Raw genomic sequence first — 22,128 nt, forward strand, 5'->3', positions numbered from 1 at the left:
GAAAGAATTACTTTTTTCATACCCCCAGCAGACATTTATTTCATTTTGGCAGGTTAAAAAATGAGAAAATTTGGAGTAAGGTGTGAGAATTGGTAATGCATATTTTTTGGGAAAAGCTTTATTATCCATTTCCTTACATGCTAATTAGGGAATGCAAGCCACTTGCTAATGCTGAGTGAGTAAGAAATGTAAATTGCTCCATTAATTTGTTTAATAACCAAACTCTCAAAAGTGGTAAGTCAGACAGCAGATGGGGGCTGTCACCACAAACCCAGCCCAATTTTGAACATTACACCAGTACACACAATTTACTGCCTTCTCAGTTATCATCAGTGCCAAGTAATGCCTTCATTGTTTTAGACTGAATACAAAAATTTACTCTTGACTACTCATAAGTGTTTCTGGGGTAGATAAATAGATCTAGAAAAGGTGTGCAGCCCCATCCTTGTAGACACACACTTTTACAGGTGCGTGGCAGCTGTTTAACTCTCCTGTACAGCAAGTCATACTCCACTGGAAACACCAGGGTCTAAATTAAAAGCAATATATGCATTTTCCTCCAGAAAAAAGAGTATTTTCTGGATTAAAAGAAAAGAATACTCTGCAAGTTCACAGCAGTTCTTGCAATCTCCAATTTCTAAATTAGGAAAAGAGAGGTTTTAGAGGGACCCAATTTCACCAAAAAATCAGCCCCTAAATCAAAATTATTCAAATATGTTACACATTTTCTCCCAAAATCAAACTGCTTAACTTTTTTCCCCCCTCACAGCATCTTGCATTGCCAATCCCATTTCCTATGAACCTTTTTATAAACTCCAATTACACTCATACAAATACCACTGACACTTATTTGTGCTTTAACTGGGTCAAAGAAATTCTACCTGCATTTCCTAATGCAGTGAGTTTCAAACTCGGCTTTCCATCTCAACCAGTAAAACCAGCTGCATGGCACCACTGGATGGAGCTGGGGAGTGGGACAGCTTTGGTACACAAAATTTGGTCCAAATTTTGTCCATTTGGACAGGAATGGTCCTGACCATTCCTGAACTTCCATAACTTTTTGCTCAAGCAACTCTTTGTTGCTTTTGCATCAATGTCATAGAAACCAGGTAAGATTTAAATCAAAAGTAGGCCTTGGCACTGTTGTATCAATATCCAACACTCCTTTTGTGTTTTTGTTCACAGTGCAGAATTGGCCCATTGATGCTGGACCATTGTCAGCAGCATGGGAAGATCACAGGAAAAGGTTTGTCACCAAATGTCACTGAATTGCTGAATTCTGCTTCTTGCCTACCAGCTTTGTCCCAGTGCTTCCAATCTGAGTGTGATGTCTCATTTCTGAAAGATTATTGCTTCTCTATAAAACCTTTTCTGAGGGGAAAGAAACAATCAGCTGAGTAAGGGACTGGCATGTAAAATACTATCATTTGCAAAACACTGGCCTGAAACCCCCTTGGAGGCAGAGAAGCTGGGCTTGAGCCACAGAAGAGGGAAAACAGGAAAGCCATAATCACATATTTATTTTTAGAGAAAATGAGAAGCTAAATAAACTGTAAACCCAGTCTTTACTGGTAAATCCTTTCTGTCCTGACAACCACACAGAGTGGGAACAGTCAGTTCCCAGGGGACCAATTGGTGGTACCTTTTTGGCAGTGCCTAATTCCTCCTGTGTTGGTGCCAGGACACTTTGAGTCCTGAAACAATTAATTTCAGTAGTGCCACAGTGAACCACTGCCAGAAATCTGAACTTGAGAGATAATGATGCTGCTGCTGAAGATGGTTTTTCTGCTCCAGGTCTGAAATCACCCCTCAATCAAGAGGGGCTTTGGGACTGCTCTCCTGAAAAGAAGCTCCCAGACCTCAGCCTGCCAGGAAAGCAGGACACAAAACATCCAAACATAACATTTATGAGGAGATTAATGCACTCACAGTTGGATTTGTCATGGGATGGTGTGGGACAATGGGATTTATGGCAGGGATGAGCAATTGCACGCTGACTGCCTTGATAAATGTGTGCCTTTGAGGTATGTCTAATTATTCCAAGAAAATAAAGGAGATGCCAGTATATACAGGAGAAGAAAACAGGCAGAAGAAATTCTGTGAGCAATCCCAGGGCACTCAGAGGACAAGCCTGTTGTCAGCTGAAGAGCCTGGCAAATGTCACAGTGCAAGAAAACCTGGCTGTCAACTGCAATGACACAGCAAGTCACACCTCTGACTGGAACACTGTCTCCTTGATGGGAAATTCCAGATGGACCCAGTGATGGAGACAGATGTCTTTCCACTGCCTCACATAAATTTCCCATGCAATTAGCAGTGGATTCTTTGCTGCTGAGTGAGGGACACTCAGGGCTCTCAGGATACCAGAAAGGACAGTTCTCCAGAGTCACTTCTGGTTCTGACAATCTCACAATTCCAGTGCCATCACACCACCTCATCTGCAAGGCAGCAAATGGACATGCGCTCCCATTTCTAAGGGAGATGTGAAATCCCACCAGGATTGTCTCCTGGAGCACTTTTAAATACAACTGTACAACACAAATGCTCCTTGTTGGGTCTCCTCCCCAGCAGCCCATGCCAATGTCTCCCAATCCACACTGACACTGTTCAACACCTGAAGCTCCTTCTCAGGAGGTCTGTCATATTCTTCATCCCACCTCCACCATTTTAGCAATCAGCTCTGTCTCTCATCTGCATCAAAACAATCCTTTCTACAGAACAACCTAAAAACACGAGTGGAGAAAAAGATCCCAGCAAGAGACAACTGAATATGTTGTATATTAGAATATCAGTTGAAACACCTTGATGTCCCTTCCAACTCAGCATATTCTGTGATCTGTAAGTTGTTGGTACAGTGTAGTGGGATAGAATACAAGATAGTGTAAAAAGTAATCTTATCCCTAAGGAGTTGCAGCTGGGCCAGTTAGCAAAGATTAGGAACAGGCCTGACTTTACCAGGCCACAGCTGTGACCAATGGGAAGCAGAGTGCTATAAAAGAGTGGGGTGGCTGGGTGAGAGGGGAACTGGAGTCAGCTGCCTGCTGTGTGAAGAAGGAAGAGTCAGTGCTCTGAGAACTGCCCACAAGAAACACCAAGAAGGTCTGAAACCTTTGTGATACGGAGCCAGCAGTGTGGAACCCCTGCAATAAGATGACAACAGTACAGCACACTGACAGGGCAAGACTCTCACTTTTTGATGTGCTTTTCTCATGCCTTATTGTAAATAGCAGAGCAACCCAATGTCTGGGAGGAATGATGCATCCATGATATCAGAAGGCTAATTAATTACTTTATTATACTATATTATTCTATACTGTATTACATCACATTTAAACTGAAACTGCACAAGCACTCAACCCAACTCAACCCCCAGAATCTTGTGGCTGTCAGCCAACAGTCCCAACACACACACATGGATTCAATTGGCCAATGAATCAAAACACTCACACCAGAATCCAATCACCTTCAGGTAAACAATCTTCCACAATGCATTCCACTTGTTCCAAAACACAAGAGCAGTAAATGAGATAAGAATTGTTTTTTTCTTTCTCTGAGGTTCAGAGAATGTGAACCCCAGAAAATCCTTGGGAAGTTGTGCCTTGCTTTTCTCTGTGAAGAGAAATGTGGCCACAATGCCCAACCCTGCAGCCCAAGGGGGCAAGGGGAGATGGGAGGTGAAGGGATATGATGAAGTGATGTGCTTACCACTCACATGCAAATCCCTGGGGCTGTGAAGAAGCCAAGAACCACCTCCTAAGTTCCGTATCTATTGCAATAGACCAACCCCACTGCTTCTCAACACAAAACATCCTCACCACTAATCATGCTTCTAAATGTGGCAGAGGAATTCAGCTGTAGTCAAAGGGCTGCATTTTGGCCTGGGACTACAGCATGTGAACAGCACCTCCCTGTGCTGCTGCCTTCAGGGTGTCAGAGCACAGAACTGCTTCACACCTCTGAATGCCTGGCAGGTCCCATACATTAAATATGCACCACCAAAATTCCATCCTTTGGGCAACGTTTGAAGTGTGAATTCCCACTGCAAACCTTCACCATCCATCAGTGCTCCATGGGGCGTTCTACCCAAAACCAGTTTGGCAGCCTACAGCTCTTCCTGCAAAACCAGGGCCCTCAGCTATTCTGCACAGGATAAAATTGACCACTTAAGCGTTATTGAAGCAACAAGAAAATATTTTTATGCAAATACCTTACAAGGTCTGAAATAGCTGAAGTCATCCCAAAGGTCCGCCTGCTTCTCAGTTCAAGCCATTTCCCAGGCAGTAGCTGGTCGCTCTTATGAAAAGGACTTGAAGCCCAAAGCAGCCACTGAGGTTGTAGGGACTCAAGAGTGGGAATCAATGTATCCATAAGCACTTTAAAGGGAGTAATGTATACAAGCACATCAAGTCGTCACCAATATTTTGATTCAGTTTTTACCGAACTGAAAACCTAATCATTGAAAATGTATTACTTAACGTTATTGTAAGAAGAAAGGAAATTGATGTGTAAGGTTTGGAGTTTGTTTGGGTTTTAATAGATCTTTTTGAGAATGTGTAGCCACAGTCACCATGGCATTTAACTTCACAGACTAACAGATTTACCTAGTTCTCTCACAACCTGAACTGCACAGGAATTCCCTCCCTCTCCCACCACTGCCTCATCCAGAAGAGGATTTGGTTTGGAGCAGATCCATTGAAGAAGAATCCATCTGCAGCCAGCACAATAATCACTATCCAACAGTGTTAAGTGGTCTTTTGGAAATTTTTCTGGCAAACACCTTTATGCTCCCCTCCCTGCAACTTTCCCCACCTGTAAAAATCCATGGACCAATCTGACTGGCATCTATAAACCCTTACTTCTCACACCTATAAAATAATTATAATAAAAAAATAAATGCTCAGTGTACAAAGCATTGTTTATGACATTAAACAATACAATAATAGTTCCAGTGAAATTCTGTGCTCTTTGGCTGAAGTTTCTGGCTTCTGCCCTGGGCTCTCAGCTGTCCAGAGTAGAAACATGCTACAGTTTTGTATCTCCTACTGCACTTCACACACCAGAAACCTGGTCTGGAAGAGATGTGTTAATATAACATCAACTAAGTAAATCTAGCCATTATTTTAAATTAATTTCGGTATTGTGTGGTCAGTGGTCATCTGGTAGACACATTATTACACACATGCTCACACCAAATTGCTTTTCTGCTAATGACTCATTTGTTTTATTTCTGCCTGTTTCAAAAAAGCAATTAAGTTGAAAATGACCTTTTGAAGATTGTACTTGTGGACCAATCTTTTCATGTTTAATTACTTACTTTGGTTTAATTGTTACATTAGGAACTATTAAGAAAGCAGCCAGCTTCATAATCAATAATTTAATTAGAGTTTTAGGACCAAGAAGTCAATGCAAATGTTATTCTGCAGCCAGGCCTTTCCCAAAGCCTTTGAAAGAACTTTACTCCCATTTTGTTTCAAAGTGACATTGGCCACATGGAAATCAAACTCATTCTTACTGCAATATTTCCTGCCCACACATTATGGATGGACACAGGCAGCTGGTAAGAAGTTCACATTCAGGTCAATCTTCACCCTGCCCAGGCAGCAACACAACCTGCTTCCCTCACTCATTTTCATTTCACCCCATGCTCCCCAGACCCCTTGCCAGGAGCCACGCAGTGTTTACTGGAACCCATGGCCAGAGTTCCAATATGTTACATTCTTCTATTTATAGCTCTCTAATTACAGCTAATATTCAAAGACAAGCAGCAACAGATGAAATCTGCCTCAATGGGTGGTGAATTAATGCCCCCCTTCCCGCCACTGCTTCTCTCTGCCTGCCCTTGCAAGTTTGCAACCCAGCAGTGCAGGGAGCAGAAAGTGCAGTGGGAATTGCAGGGCCTGAGGTGTCCCTTGTTTGTGATGACAGAGCTGTGGATCACAGGGCTCCATCACTGCACACTGCCTTGCTCAGCAGCAGCTCCCACCACCCATCAACCATCGCCCATCTCCCACCCATCATCACCATCACCCATTGTCACAGACACAGTTTATGAAAAATCCCTTTGCCAGGATTTTTTCTCCTGAGAAGCTGAGAGGACTCAGAAATGAAATGCAAACAATAATTATCTGCTGCTGTGGAATGCAACAGGTGCAACTGTGATTGGTCTCATGTGGTTGTTTTTAATTAATGGCCAATCACAGTCCAGCTGGCTCGGACTCTCTGGTCAGTCACAAGATTCTATTATTCATTCAATTTTTTTTCTATTGCTTGCTGGCCTTCTGATGAAATCCTTTCTTCTATTCTTTTAGTATAGTTTTAATAGAATACAAATCATAAAATAATAAATCAGCCTTCTGAAACATGGAGGCAAGATTCTCATCTCTTCCCTTGTCCTGAGACCCCTGTGAACACCACCACAACCCATCAGCCATCACCCACCAGCCATCACCCATCATCACCCATCACCCATCCTGGGCAGAGGAAAGCAGCACAGGGATGAGAGGGAGCCTTGAGCCACAGCAGAAGCTTTGCTAAAAGGCCCTGAGCCCTGCAGGGCTGCAGCAGTGGAGACTATCCACGTGCTGGGAGCTTTGGGAGCAGGGCAGCAAACAGGGATTGCAGGACAGGCACTGCCATACCTTGCTAGGGATGGATGACAGGGCTGCTCCCACCCTGGGAAAGGCAGGGATGTGAGAAGGAGCCAACACTTGCTCCAAGACACCAAGTCTTGACACCAAGTCAGAGCCAGGCTGGGCTGCACTGCAAGAAGCCTGCTCTGGAGGGTGCAGACTTTGGAGGAAACTCCTACAGAGCCTCTGGGGAAACCATGACTGCACAGAAAGGAAAGCATTTGGCTGCACAGGATCCTGGGGCTCTTGGAAGTGGCTCACCAGAGAATGGTCACAGCCTCAGGGCTGCCAGAGCTCAAGGATAATAATAATTTGGATAATAATAAATTGGATAATACTCTCAGGGACAGGGTGGGACTGCTGGAGATGGTGCTCTGTAGGGCCAGGAGCTGGACTGGATGGTCCTTGTGGGTCCTTTCCAGCTCAGCAGATCCTGTGATTCTCCAGCAGCAGCTAAATGACTGAATATCATGATGGAAAGTGTTACTTTAATCTAACCTCACTGCCATTTATATACTTCACATGAATTGCAAGTCAAGCTGGAGATTTAAGCTTCAACACACAGAACTGTCTTGTCCTCTCAAAGACTTCCCTTTGAAATTAAAAATGTAGCTTTTCTATGTTTTGGCAAAAAGGCAGAGGAAGACAACTCATTAATGGGCTGAATTCCCACTGGCAACAGACTCAGATATCCACTGGACAGGACTGGGCATATCAGTGAACAGGAACAGCTTAATCAAACAATTATAACCTTTTAAGGGCCACTAATTCACCTGGAGCTTGAGAATCCTAGAATCACTTTGCTTGGAAAAGACCTTTAAGATAATCAAGTCCAGCTGTTGAGCACTGCAGAATAACCTGATTCTAAAAGGTTTAGTCTGGTTTAAACCTGTATAACAGGGGAAAAAGCCTGTGGGATGAGCTGATCATACAGCTTGGTAAACTGTTGATTTAATGGTTTGATTTGGAAGACAAGAGAAAGGAGGAACAGGTCCAAGGGAAAGACATAGTTCCAGTGTGAGGGTGATCCTGGGGACAGCAGCCACACACAATTTGAAGGGCAGTGGTTTTCCTGCCTCTCAGAAGAAGAAAATCCCACAGCAAAACCAGAACATTGGATATTTTCTTGCTTGCATCTGGGTCAACTGATCCAAGTTGTACTTATATGTTCATTATTTGAAATATTTTATTGCAATCTGCCTTTTTCGCTGAAGTTGTTTTGATATAAAGTCAGAATGTAGCATTTTTAAGAACTACATTGACCACATCAAGCTTTTTTTTCCCAATTGTTTTTCATTATTAGAAAGAAATGTTGACTTTTTTCCTCAGCCATACTTCTGGTTTTAAAAAAACTGGCACTAAGTCTCTAGGAAAGCATCCCAAACAGATTTAACATAAACCTTTTCAAGTTTTACTTTTGTCTTTTGTGATGCTACTTCTGGGAGCAAACATAATCCGTATTCATAACTATTTGTTCTTGATTTCATATTTCACTGTGACTCAAATTCCTTTTCATGTGAAGACAGGGAGTTTTAAAATATGAACCCATTATTTACAAATGCACAGAATGAGGAACACAGAATTTGTTACACTTCATGCCAGGATCTGGACTTATCCTTGCACATCCCTTATTTACAGCAGCATAATTCAATTGCACTGGGAGATTTGGAGTTTGCATGGAAGAGCTCTTTGTCTCCAATACTGACAACTTCAATCTTTGACCTACTTTTGAAGAGGATTGATGTGGACCTTAAACTGCCTGTCAAAGGTTTTTTAAATGACCCATCCTGTCTATCCACTCAGCTCATGAATTCATTCCTCAGGAGTTCAAAAGGGTTCAAATTAAACTGACAAATCCAATACTCTGAGGAGATTCTGACTGATAATTTTGTGTCTAAGGTGTTTACTTGGGGATAAATCAACTGAAATAGGCTAAAAATTATAAAGACAACCAGATTGCTTTTCAAAATCACTCCCTTTTGCCTGCTTAATGCTTCTCTCATACATTTGATCCTTAAATTCATTTTACCTGAATTTGCCTCGTGAATGACCATTCCAAAGGGACACAGGCAAAGAGCTCCCCACCACAGATAGGCAGAATCCCTGAAAAGATCTAGGTGTTCCCATGTGCTTTAAGTCTACTGACAAAAATGTTCTGACAAAATCCATATGGAAAAGCAAAACGTCTACAAACTAATTTATATTTCACTGGAAGAAAAAAAAACTACAGTAGGATACGTAAGGAAATTACTAATCTAGAAAGTACTAAATAGTGATAAACACTGGAAAGTAAGTGGTCTAAAATATAATTTAATTAGATGAAAATAAATTTAGAAGGTTATCTAAGGAAATTATAAGTTTGGAACAATTTCCCAGTTTAACCAAAAGTTAACCAGTTTTGAGCTGCAACAGGAACCCCAGCAAGGCTGTCCCAGACCAAAGACATCTCAGGGTGGGAGAGGATGGGCAGTATTGTGAAGGAGAAAATTGCAAGGCTGCAGCTTAGATCAGCACCCTTGTAATGATTCTACATCCATATGAAACACACAGGCAGCCAAGGGCTCATCATTAAAATGCTGCAGCACAGCTGGAAACCTCAGCCAACAGCTCAGAAACTGCCCTGTGCATGGATTTGTTTATTCTCTGCTAGGACACAGAGTGAAAAGCCCTTAGAAATGGCCACTGTCCTCAAATGACCCACGTGCCTTCAGCCAGAGCCCTTCTACAAAGGAAAAAAGGCAAATGAGCACCCCCAGATTCTTGGGGTTCATTCTGCTGCTTCTCTGGACGCACAGATGGATCATTCTGGGGCAAAATGAAAAGCCAAGGAAGAACAGAGGAGGCAGAACCTGGATTGTGACACTCCTCAGAACCTGCTGCTGGGGTTGCTGAGTGCTGCTGCTTACCCTCCCAGGTGGGACATTCATTTGGGTTTCCCTGCTGTTTCCCACAGACCTAATTGTGTGGGAACTCAATCAAACTCAGCCAGTGCTCAAGAGCCATTAGCACACCATGATAAGCAGGCACTGGAGCACAGAAGCTGCAATTTATTAACTACTGCTCTAAAACGGGCTGTGCCTAAGAACCTCTTTTATCCAAAGCCACATTTGAAGACAGAATATTACCCTGCAGAATCCCCCAGCAGCCTCCTGCTCTTTGCCCTGACTATTCCTTCCCAGTGAACTCCTCTGGGTGTGGTGCAGTCCCAGAGCCCCAGGCTGCCCTGCTGGATGAAGTGTGGTGCACCAGCTCAGGAACCATTCCCAGGGGCTGGGAGATCCAGCTTCTCCACAGCCATGCACAGATATCCCTGTAGGAGCCCAAAGGAGGCTCTGCCTGCATTCCCAGAAGGGGAAACTGCAGGAGTCTCTGTGGAGGAAAATTGGCCAGAGCAGGGTTTTTACTGGGAGCTTCTTGCTGCTGTTCAGGCAGGATTTTTGGGCAATTTCATTCTGGTTTTTTTTCCTTTTTCCTATGAGATTGGAGCCTGCATTATTCATCAAGGACCACACTACCTTGCAACTTCTTACTTTTGGTTCTGCTGTTCAGCCCACAATTTACTGACAAGGACACAATTTGATGTGCAGAGCTAGAACTGGCATCTGGTCACTGTGCTGCCTTAGTCATCTTTGACCCAAATAGAAAAAAGTTGACATCTTGATGTCTTCCTTCCTGAATGTCAGAGGTATTAGTTTGATAGTGGGGTGGGAATGGGATCCTTTTATTTGTGTTATGCAGCAATCTTCTGCAAACAGAGTGCAGAAAAACCAGGTCTCGTCCTAAATCACTGAGCTGCACTGCATAAAGAAATATATCCTGGATAACTAAAGTATTAAACTTGAGTACCAGTGAGCAGTAGAGACCAAAATGGACACGAATTATCAAACAGTATCTCAAATGCTTGTTATTTCAAAAAATGGAATAGAAATAGAGCATTGTATGAGTGTGACTTTTTACAGAGCTCTGTGTGTGCTGAACTTTGTTCACAAGAACAGTGTCACTGACGTAAATGGGCCTCTCCTGCTAAGGACACACAGAATTCTTCCCAAATCCTCACTGGACACATTCCTCAGGGCATTACTACTGAAAGCTGCCTTTTAAATGACAGTCTCTCCACAATGTTTTCAAAATTGAAATATCCAGTTATAAAATCCGACATTTCAAAAATCAAAACACGTGAGACAGTTACTAAATCAATAAGTTTCAAACACGTAGAATGAAAAATTAGTATCCCTTCTATTTAATTATTTAAGCTTGGCTCAAATGGTGTTGAGACAAATGTGAGCAGTCCCAAGAAATGGCTCCTGAGGCTGTGGGAGATGCAGAGGAGTGGCAGGTATCTCATCATGGCAGGAATTAACCCAGGCAGGGGAACTTGGACTCAGGGGGTCAGGGGCTCTTCTGCACCTCTCCCGTTCATCACTGGACACACGTAGCAATTCATGAGTGGAGATGCTTTCCCTGACATGTCAGCAAGGAATTGTTCTGGTGAAAAGCCAGAACACGCTTGTCTTTCCATGAAACTGGCACAAGGAGGAATAAATTCTGCAGCTTATCTTGGCACCAGAGCCATAAGCTTCACTGGCAAGAAATTCCCACCAGAGAACTGCAGCCTGGGCCTCCACATCTGATCTACTGCCTGTCTGGCACAGCACAAGTGTGGTTCCTGCCCAAATCCAATGCCAAAGCTGTAATTCTCCCTCAGTGTTTGGAAAGAGCCACAAGTGCAATTCATCTTTCTCTGTTCTCACTTTCCTATAGGCAACATAGCCTTTAGGTTTTAAATTAGAGTCAATGTGATGAAGATTTTTTTAAACCACTGGATGGATCTTACTTTGTTATCCAGGAAAAAAAAAAAAGAGGAAAAGTAACACCCTGCATTTCCAAAGTCTGCAGGCTGCATTAGAGTTCTACCTTAGTAATTATAAAGATTTATGTTCCATCCTGCCCCAAATCCAGAGCTTATTGTCCATTCAACTTACACTGCTCTGACTTACAGTTCTCTGTATCCATTATCTTTAATAATAAAGAGCTGACTGCACTTAATGATGGAAGAGCAAGATGTGATTAGCAATAGGAATCTGATTTATGAGAAAACAAACCCGAGCGTGGTATTCATGTTTCATTAGAAGTATCTTAAATGTACTCCTTAATGCTAATTGAGCTCACAGAGAAGAGAAAATACTCTATTCCCAATTAATGGGACAAAATAATTCATCTTCTTTCTGGAGGGAACATTTAATATCATTCAGCATTTAGAGGGAGGTGGCATCTTGACAGAGATTTCACCGCTTCAAGTGAGGTTTTACTGTGAGCATTTACCCCAAACCTGCAAGATTTCCCACTGGACATGGAAAAAATTCAACAGCATATATACACAACAAAATGCCACATACAACGTTTTCTTTTCACAAAAGGTCTTTCCTATCTTAGCAAAATTACCCAAAGCTGAAAAACAATATTGGTGAGCAAATAGAGAGGCTTTTTCCTTATGTTTGTCAAAGGAAAACTCCTTGATGACTCTGTTAATTTGCTATAAGCAGGAGATCACTGAGATATTTGCAAGATAAAGTTCCTTGCAGGATTTATTGAAAACAAAACAAAGCAGAAATCTATTTTTCCATTAAGCATTTCACTTTTGTTTGTATTGCAATAATTTTTTTCCTCTTTTTGAATTATTCATATTTGGATATCAAATATTCCTACAAACCAATGCATTTAGGAATAATGAGTCCTGACTAGTTTCATTTTAACTCATTGTGCTTTTTGACCAGGATTATTATTATTATTATTAAATGACCTTCTATTCAGTCTGTTTCTATAATCCATAAATAGAAATTGCCTAATGAGCATCTCAAGTATTCCAGTGTCATTTCCATGGCAGTTTTTCCTACCCTGTGTTTGTGTAGCTCTGACGACAACACCATTTAATCCACAGCAACAGCTCTGCCTGTTTCCTCTCAAATCTCTTCCATGAACACAACATTCTCTATTGGAGGCTGGAATCTTGTACCTTTACAGTGTCTGAGAAATGCAGAGTGGCTGTTAACATCAACTGAAGAAATAATTTGAGAACTTCAAAAGTTGCTCCATACCACAGAAACAGCAATAATTATTAGATTTTCTGATGAAAGAGGAAAAAAATTCCTTTTGCCTTGTTCTCACGTTCTACATGAACAGGATTTGCATATTTGATTTGCAAAGCAGCAGGGACAAATACACTCTCCAGTGTACTCAAACCATTTTTACCTATTCCTAAGAAAGAAGGTAGAGAAGAACAAAGGAGGAGATGCAGAGTTTCTGTCACTACCTGCAGTGATATAATATGGAGAAAATAATGTGTGTTCCATGAGGAATCAACAGAGTTCTGGAGGAGGGGAGGCAGATTGCTTCTAGAGGAGTGTTACATGATGACATTTTTGGTCAGAAGATAACAAATGTATTAGTGAATATTTTACTGGTACATCACCCTCCCTTTCTATTTTGATTTCACACTGGGTTTTATTTTTCTCATGTACACACAGCGCTACATCCTGAATTCAGGAAAGACCAAGGCAAAGCCTGCCTACCTTTCTGACATCCCAGAGAGACAAGGTCTTGTCAGCAGAGCTGGTGACAACGGTGCTGGAGAAGGGCAGGAACTCGATGCTGTTGACTGAGTCCTTGTGGCCACGCAGGGTGTACCTGCACCTCTCACTGCAAGAGAAGAAAACAGGAATGCAGCACCCTCCACTCGGGGTAATATCATCAACAGACAGCTTTAGGTGAATGCAGAACACATTTTGTGCATCTCTGGAAAAATGAACACTGACAGCAATTCCTCACCCAAACACTGCACCACGGAGACAGCTACAAACCCCAACCCATTGGTGTTTGCTTCCCAGCAAGGAAGGCTAGAGCAGGAAGGCATAAAGAAATGAGAAGTGGTTGAAAAGATTGAATCCTAAGGAGGAACAATGAAAGCACCACTTTGTGTTCCCTGGGTGGATCCTCAAAAAACCTTGTTGATGCAGAACTAAAAGGGAATGTGGATGAAAAGATAGGATAGAGACAGCACAGTTTCCTTTTTATAGACATGAAATTCCTTTTTTTCAAAGAGAGATCTATTGGACTGTGCCCATGTGCACTCTGAAGAAAGCCAGTGAGTGCTGGCAACATGGTTTTCCTCTCAAGGTCTGCACAAAGGCTTAGAGAAAGCAAGTGGTGCCTGGGAGCTCTTTACTGAGGGAAAAGTGTTGTCTCTGTGGACACCCTAAACCCCTTTTCCCTGAAGGAGAGGTCTCTGGCTATGGATGAACCGCTCCAGTGGCCACTGTAAGCTCCAAGTTCTTAAAGCAGAGGTGGGGGAACAGAGGTGCACCCCAAGAATTGAGGTGTTCATCATGAACAGCTCAGATGGAATTACCTGTGAAGTGGCTCTGAAAGTTCCTTCAAGGCTGAAGACACCCAGCCACTGCACCTTCTCCCAGCTGAGGAGTAACACCCTACAGCTTTTGGGCTGCCTTTCTCACCTCTTTGCTTTGTTTTCTTCAAATGAGTTAATTTCTGGGGCAACACAGTTGGTCCTTCTCAGCTGAGGGGATGGACCTGATGCAGATGGAACCCCAGACAGGAAGCTTTTCCCATTGTAGAAAACTGGACACAACCAGGATGACACTGCTGTGGAGAATCAGTTCTCTCACCAAACAGCCTGACCTTGGCTGTACAGCTGTAATCCCATGAAAGCTTTTTGGGTTTTGCTTTGCCTTCTGTGTACACACCAGAGCAGCACATTCCTTAAACTGGAGCTGAAGAGAAGGAACAGCCCAAAGATGCCCCATCCAGACAACACAGAAGGTGACAGACAAATCTGGGATTACTTTAACTCAGCAGACTGGCAAAGGCTTAACTCCATCAGGAGTGTGTCAAGAGGGGGGATGATTGAAATAATCCAGGATCCATCACTCATTATTAAACAAGGGCATCACTCTGTGATTTCTTCAGATATATGTAAAACTTAAATGTGAAGTATTTGTATTGTTATATCTTGTGAAAACACACAGGTAGGGGAGCATACTGTAGGAAAAACTAATCAATGTAAACTCAGTAGCAGCTCTATCCTCTTTGTTCAGCTGAGTCAAAAATAGGATGAAAAAATAAAAGCCAACAACTCATCATAAATTACTGCAGCTTTCAGCAAGAGCTCAGAATTTTATTCCCTGCTCATGTGATTCTGACAGTAGAAACACACCTCCCTGGAGCTGGCTGCTGAATATATCACTGGGGCTTGCAAATTAGATTACTGGGTGGCTCCTAACAGAGAAATTTCCTGCAATATTTATTAAGGAAGCTGTCAGCAGGGGGGAATTAAAGATGTGATTTTTCTGCCTTTTTTTTTTCCCTGCCCGTATGTCCCCAGAAGGCTTTCAGAGCTCTTGCCAGCACAGGAGATCAGTGTCTGCAGTGAGGGGCAGGCCAGGAGAGCTGCAAGGTTGGGATGGACACTGCCCTGAGCTCTGATCTAACCCAGGGACTCCTCAGATCTGTTCAGTGCTTTTCCATTTGCCACTCTGGAATGATATCCTGGGCTGAACACCAAGCCTGCCCCCACAAAGGCAGAGCAGAAGGGAAATAAGTAGCTTCTGAGGAGAAATATTATCCAGGAAATAGATTTCAAAGAAATATTAGATTCCACTGGTATCATTTTACAGAATCTATGTTTTTCTATTATAGATAATACATTATACCACCCAGTGTTATCTGTTATATAGACTACATGTATTATTTTGTCACAAGGACTCATTTTAAACTAGACATTAAGTGCTTGGCTGTTAGAACTCGGTGCACAAGGTATCTGATATTCATGATCACTTGATATACGACAGTAAAATAACTTCCGTAAAATAATTCTTTTGTCTCACAGTCTCATGGCAATGTTTTACACCACAGATAGGCCTTTTCCATCTCAGATCTCACACTTGTATTTGTGCCTAGGAATGCCATTTATTAAAGGTTCCCAATCATTTCCAGCTTGCATGTTCCAATGTAAAGGCTCTGAGCTGCTGAACAGTTTCCAACAAGGAAAATCCTGCTGCATTTTTTTTGTGTGCACTTTGCATTTTTGAAAACATAGACAGCTTTCCATACCACAGCTTTCTACCAGTGTGAGAGTAGTTCCATTGGAAGAAAGGGAACTACTTCCAATTTTCCTGTAATAACAAGGTGTGTCTACACCCTCTTCAAAGGCTGGGGAAGAACAGTATCTTCAACCTGCTTGACTGGACTTGGGGTGAAACAACACAAGAAAAGAGAGGCAGTTAAAGGAAAAAAAGATATTTTGTTTGTCAGGCACTGATGTAAGATCTGGACCGTCCCAGGCAGACAGGCTGCAAGAACAGGCTTGTGAGAGATTAATTAGGTGCCAAAGCAGGAAGGCCCATTCAGAATCCCTTAGCAAGGTGAAAATGGACTGATGATGTGATGGACCATGACAGCAGCAGAAGGGAAGGAAATGATTTGCACTTTTCCATCAGGAACACAAACACCCAGCCCTGATGCAGCCTCTCACCTTCCCACTTCCCTATCACTGTACTCTGATGAGCTCTGGCTCTCGAGATCTCATTTACCACTCTGATAACTGACTGACTGAATATTTCTGAGAACCTTTCCCCAATGCTACATAAAATAAATTCATCTTTCCTTCCAGCTGGGACATAATTTCAGCAAGATTGTCTTGTACCAGCTATCTTCTGGTCAGAAAGGGCAATAATTTATCTAGATGTTCTTTTTCCATTAAAAAATAAGTTGATATGAAGGGTAGAGCATCACCCTGTTTTTTCATGGAAGCTCATGTTTCTATCCAATGGCACAAGTTTATCTACATTAGAATAAATCTGCAGTGTTTTGTTCATGGAAGCTCATGTTTCTATCCAATGGCACAAGTTTATCTACATTAGAATAAATCTGCAGTGTTTTTTATCATGGAAGCTCATGTTTCTATCCAATGACAAGTTTACCTACATTAGAAAAAACCTGTAGCTACGTGCACTGGGTATTTTTCTCATTGTGAACACAAAGCCTCATGGATATGAGCCTCACAACCTCTGAACATCCTCATTCAGAAGACAGAGGGGATCATGTATGAACAGCAGGTTAGACACTTGCACAAATCTCGATGCCTCAAGAAGCTCTCAGTAAATGATGTCATGAGAGAAATGCTGCTCAGTAGTTTAGTATTTTGCATATTGCATGCTAAAACATCAGTCAGACACCAGTCCAACCTTCGTCTTTCCCCCGTGTTAGTACAGGACTAATTATCCTCAATGTTTTCTTTTTCTCTGCAGCCAATTCCTCTCCCTGAAATCCAGGTGAGGTAATGATGTCCATCAATAAATCAGCCTTCATTCTACCTCACCAGGTTTGGATGTTTCCTAAGAGTTTCAAACAATCATGGACAGATACTAATCCAGAAGCACATCTATGCCAGGAATGTTGGCTTCAATTAACCATACCAATACTGATATCATTATCTCAACAGACTGGCAAGATTTCATTTCTAGAGACTTCTCTTTTGAAAATCACATTCCAGAATGGTTCATTCAAATTCCAAAGGGCTTTCAGTACAAACTGCATTGAAAACAGAAGATATGAAAGATTTCCACTTACATAAGACTTCAGTGAACATTCCCAGGCTCTGCACAAATGTAAAACAGCAGCCAAAAAATGCACCAGTCAGATATTCCAGAGACTGTGCAGTAATTGAAAGGGAATACAGGCAGTGGGTGGACTCCTCTTGTCCTGCATAGTTTCCCAGTAAAACTCAGGAAGAACAAAGCAGTGCCCAGCCTGCCCTGACTGCCAGCCATGCAGCAAACCACAGCCATGAGGCACACAACATGTGGCCAACTCTTCTGTTACTTTAGTGTTTCAAAAACACCCCATACATTCCTACAGAATTAGGATTTTTGTGCCCCGTTTCTTGGCTTTTTTTCCTTTTTTTTAAAGATTTCTATGTTCAGGTCTATTTGGAAAAATTGGGGGAGCAGAGGGTGATACCATTTCAGTGAGTACTTAGGTAGTCATCATTACTTGTTTTATTTCTGTGCCATCTTGAATCTCAGTTCAAGCATGGTAATTAAAACTACCTATACAGCCAATGAAAATTAATGAGATTTTGAGCTTGTTCTTTGGAGTCAGTGCCTCTCCCACGCACCTTTTTCCATGCCTTCAAAGGAATTAATTAAATAATGAATTCCCAAACAGGAACTCCCAAACTGTACTAACTTTCCCCAAAACTGCTCTGTCGAATGGAGTAAACACTGAGCTAAACTCTCTCTCATGTCTACTGAGAAACATTCTTCTGTGTGAGCTGCAATCACAATTTTCAGGGCAAGTAACATCAGAAAGTCACCTGCTGTGAAGGTGGACACAGCATTTCTGAGGAAGATGTGTAAAGACACACCACAACCAGCCTCCAGTGCTCCTATTGGGCTGCAATTGGAACAGCCAAAAGGAGGATCTTTTTAACAAAACCTAACCCTATCACTTTCTCATAGTATGGCTCTATCTCCAAAATTTGTTTACATTTGGCATAGAACTTTCCCAGCCAAGATCAATGGCCAAGGATAGCAAATGGGCTGGCTTAAGACATTAAAATGCCAGTTTGGTTTATGCTGTTATAAATGCATCCTATCATGTCTTTACATTTTACGACCTCTATTTTATTTCTAGGTAGCTTCACATATGACACATCCAATTATTCATGTCAAGAATGTAAAACTACCAGTATTTCAGTAAAAAGTGCCTGCCATCATTTATGACAGTGATTTTTTTTTACCCATTATTTCACTAAATGTAACACATTTTCTGAGACATTGACATGTGAGGACACTTACTCTAGAAAGTACATTTGTTTCTGAAAAGATGCATAAAAGTATGATGCTGTCAATATGAAACACTTTGTTCAATTATTACTTATACTGAAGAAAATGGAACTCTCTTCCAATTGTGAATATTCATTTGTGCTCTCTCTCAAACCAGCGTTTGACACTTGGAAAATGCAATGCTAAAGGAGATTTTACTGCAGCTTCTGTGACAATGCAAACATTTCTCCTCCAGTATTTAGAAACATTTAGAAAGAAAATACAAATTTAATCCTTCTCTGTGTAATTTATGTTCATATTTAGCACTTGTGGAACGTTTTAATCTCTGCAATCTGAGTGCTCTGCAAAACGAGGAGCAATCCTCTGATTTAAACAAAGCTCCAAGTCAGGCTTTTCCTGGCAAGGATCAGTTTGCAGAGCTACTCACGAGTTTCTCAATCTGGTGAAATCTGTTATTAGATAATTTTAATTTTTGCACTTTTTAAGTTCACACTGAGCAGAAGCAGGATTCGGTATTAAACCCTGCTGTCATCACCCATCAGGAGCTGAACCACACAGGCACCGTGAGCCGTCCCAGTCCTGCTGGAAGCAGCACCAGCTCTGCCACTGATGTCAGGAGGAGCAGGATGAGATCCAGCTCTGTCACCACAGGAGCCTGACAGCTCACACTTTGCTCTGGTGCACAGGAAATTGAGCATGTAAAAGCAAACTGAGCTCTGAAGGCGGATGGACTTAACTGGTAAGTGCAATGGTGTGATTCTCTCCCTTCCTCTGTTCTTGTCTTCCTCCTTCTACCAAAAGCATAGAAAAGCTTCCCAACTAGGAAGCCTTAGCCAAGGAAAAAGAACTCCAGACATGATACATATGTTTCATTAGAGTTTTCTAGGCATACAAACAAACATTCTTCATCTGTAAACAAACATTCCTCTGCTGTAAAATCCTGTAACATCCTTTTCTCAGACCTCCTTGTGAACAGTTGTACTGTTAAAACACAGAGCTTCTGAACTGGATCAAATTGTGTCCTTCCACTGACAGGACATAAGTCAATGTCAACAGTTACATTTTTGACTTGCTTGGTAAGTTTTGAAAGGCTGCAGCAGTTTATTTTTGAGAGCGCAGATTTCCTCTCTGAGATCAAACAAGGCTCTTTTCCCCTCCCTTTTCAGGAGCTGAACTGAGCACGGCAGCTTTCCTTTAACACCAATTTGTAAAGACTCAACTCTCACCAGCTCTGCTGCAGCTCCTGCTGAAAACTCCAATAAAAACCACCAGGATTTAGTAGCTGAAGAGATTCCACCTGCTGCAAGAGGGAACTGCAGTCCCAACTCTCTCCTGGCCCTGCTGGGGAAGGAACACCCTGGGCTTTGTGCTCACACAGGATGCACCTACACCTCCGGATACCCTCCAGTCTGCTCCAGATTTGTCTCACACTTACTGGGAGCCCCTGCTTTTAGCAAAACTCCAAGAGAAGGCTGAAGGGCAGTGCCTGAACATGATGATCCTTAAATGTGGGTCTTGTGCTCCCAGCCCAGTCCCAAGAACTTTGGGGCTCACTCTTGCGAGCACTTCCAGAGGGTTAAAGCTTTCCCACAGTAGGGAGGTGGCCAAAATCTTGTCTAATCCTTCCCTTCCCACTCCACACCCTCCCATTCCGTGGTGCTCCCTCCACAGCCTCCTACCCCTGAGGCATTGGTGTGCTGTTAACAAGATACTCTGTCAACAGCAACACCCAAACAGGACAGGAAAGCTATTTTATTGTGTTGGAAATTCATTTCATCTCCAGGGACCTTGCCTCCTTACATATTTTGCTGTTCTAAAAATTACTTTGTCCCATTTCTATAACTTGAAAGAGCCTCTTTGGCACATAATACACAGAAAGGGAAAATTGAATGTACCTGAGAACAAAAAAATACAAAAAACCACATGCAGAACAGAAAAAGAGGGCAATGCATTACGTTAAATGAAGTCTGATAGCTTGAACTTCAGATTCAGCGAGGTCTAATAGTGAGGGACATTTGGCAAAATTCCCCTAATAAATTTATAATTAACCAGCAGAAAGCAAGGCTCCAGTCAGATTTCTATTCTGCAGTGAAATTAGATAACAGCCAAATAATCACAGTCCTTGAAAGAGAGTGCTGTGAATGCAGGAGAAAAAGGTTGCAAAACTTCATGCCTTACCTTTGGGATTGAAGTGCTTATTTGCCTCAATTCCTGGTAATTTATGTAACACAATATATTACTGGAAAAGTAGCCAATTATAACACTGTATTTATTTTTCTAGCAGAGCTCTACTGTGTGTATTTAAGTAGAAGCTGTGTGTTTATTGAGCATGTGGAAACTTCCTTTACCAGGCAGACACCAAGATGCAGCACTGAGTTAAAAAATATTCTCAGACAAAAAAGCACAAAGTTTTGAGGCCACCACTGCTTGCTGTGGTGTTGGACACAGGCCTGGCTCTCCGATGCCAGCCCAGAAAATATAAAAAACCTTATTTTTTACCATGTTTCTGTATCAAGTGCACATCAATGGTGGTAGGGTGGGCTTTACAGAACGAAGACTCTCCTGTGCCATGGTTGGTTAGAACTCTCTGGCACAAATAGACAAAAAAGAAATATAATCAATTACCTTTTGGTGCTTGATTGAGTCCAATACTACCCAAACTCAGGATGTATTTTGATAAAAATTGAGAATACTAAATATGATTGACAATAGCTTTATATGTTTTTGTGAGTGAAAAGCCCAAGTTATTGAATTAATAATATTCTACTTAGGCTTTCATTAGAAGGTGTGAAAACTTTGCCAATAATCTATCTCCTTTTTTATTGGCTTGAAACATGAATAATGAATCTGCTCATTATTACACTGAAGATTTAGTCTCTTAATGTCTTGCATTTCTTTGAACAAATGAAGTGTTCTATGAGAAGTATTATTATTTGTATTTTCTGATTCTGATGAAGGGGTTTTGGTGTGAAGCTTTAATTTTTTTTTAAAGGAAAGATAAAACAGTAAGACTGAAGGACTTAAAATCTCTACTTAAGAATAGTCTTTTTCTAAGATTGTAATATATTCTTCAGTCCCTTTTACTGTGCAGGCTTCGCTGTAGCTCATCAAGATACCTTTAAAATCTCACTGCCCAATACTTGATTGTTGGCAGCACAGGGCACATTTCAGCTCATGGCAACAGCTGTTGCACAAGCTCACTTTTTACTGAAATTGGGCTCCAAATAAATTTTGGTAACTTATTTCAGCAATTTTAGTTCGAACAGAAGCCTGTTACTTACAATCCAAATTTTTCAGAAGTGAGATGCATTTTTAAATGTTTCGAATTTGGATTATGTTTCATTTGACAAGGATTGTACTTCTCCAAGGTTAGAGTTAGGTCAACAAAAATGACTTTGCAAGTCATGGGACAGAAGATGATTTCGGCTTTTATATCCAAATTGTAGATTTTAAGTGCCCTTTTCATCAGCTTGGTCAAAACAGACCAAGTCAATTACAAAGCTGAAAATGTGCCTAACAAGAGTGATGCCAGGGAATGATCTAAAGTAATCCTGACTTAATTAGTAATTCTCACCCCAGCTGCCAGTCAGAAATAACACATTTGTTAACACTACTCTAATGGGAATGTTCTGAGCATT

At 41.7% G+C, this 22,128-nt stretch overlaps 1 protein-coding gene across 1 annotated transcript in view; it reads right to left on the reverse strand.

Moving 5' to 3' along the window:
- SPAG16 (sperm associated antigen 16) overlaps positions 1 to 22,128 on the reverse strand; it is a 380,495-nt gene that overhangs the window by 147,157 nt on the left and 211,210 nt on the right. Inside the window, exon 13 of the mRNA XM_030952751.1 lies at positions 13,199 to 13,325. Within this exon, the coding sequence (XP_030808611.1) occupies positions 13,199 to 13,325 (127 nt within the window). The remainder of the gene's footprint in view (positions 1 to 13,198; positions 13,326 to 22,128) is intronic.

The sequence above is a fragment of the Camarhynchus parvulus genome, chromosome 7 (assembly GCF_901933205.1).
Source record: "Camarhynchus parvulus chromosome 7, STF_HiC, whole genome shotgun sequence".
Taxonomy (NCBI): Eukaryota; Metazoa; Chordata; class Aves; order Passeriformes; family Thraupidae; genus Camarhynchus; species Camarhynchus parvulus.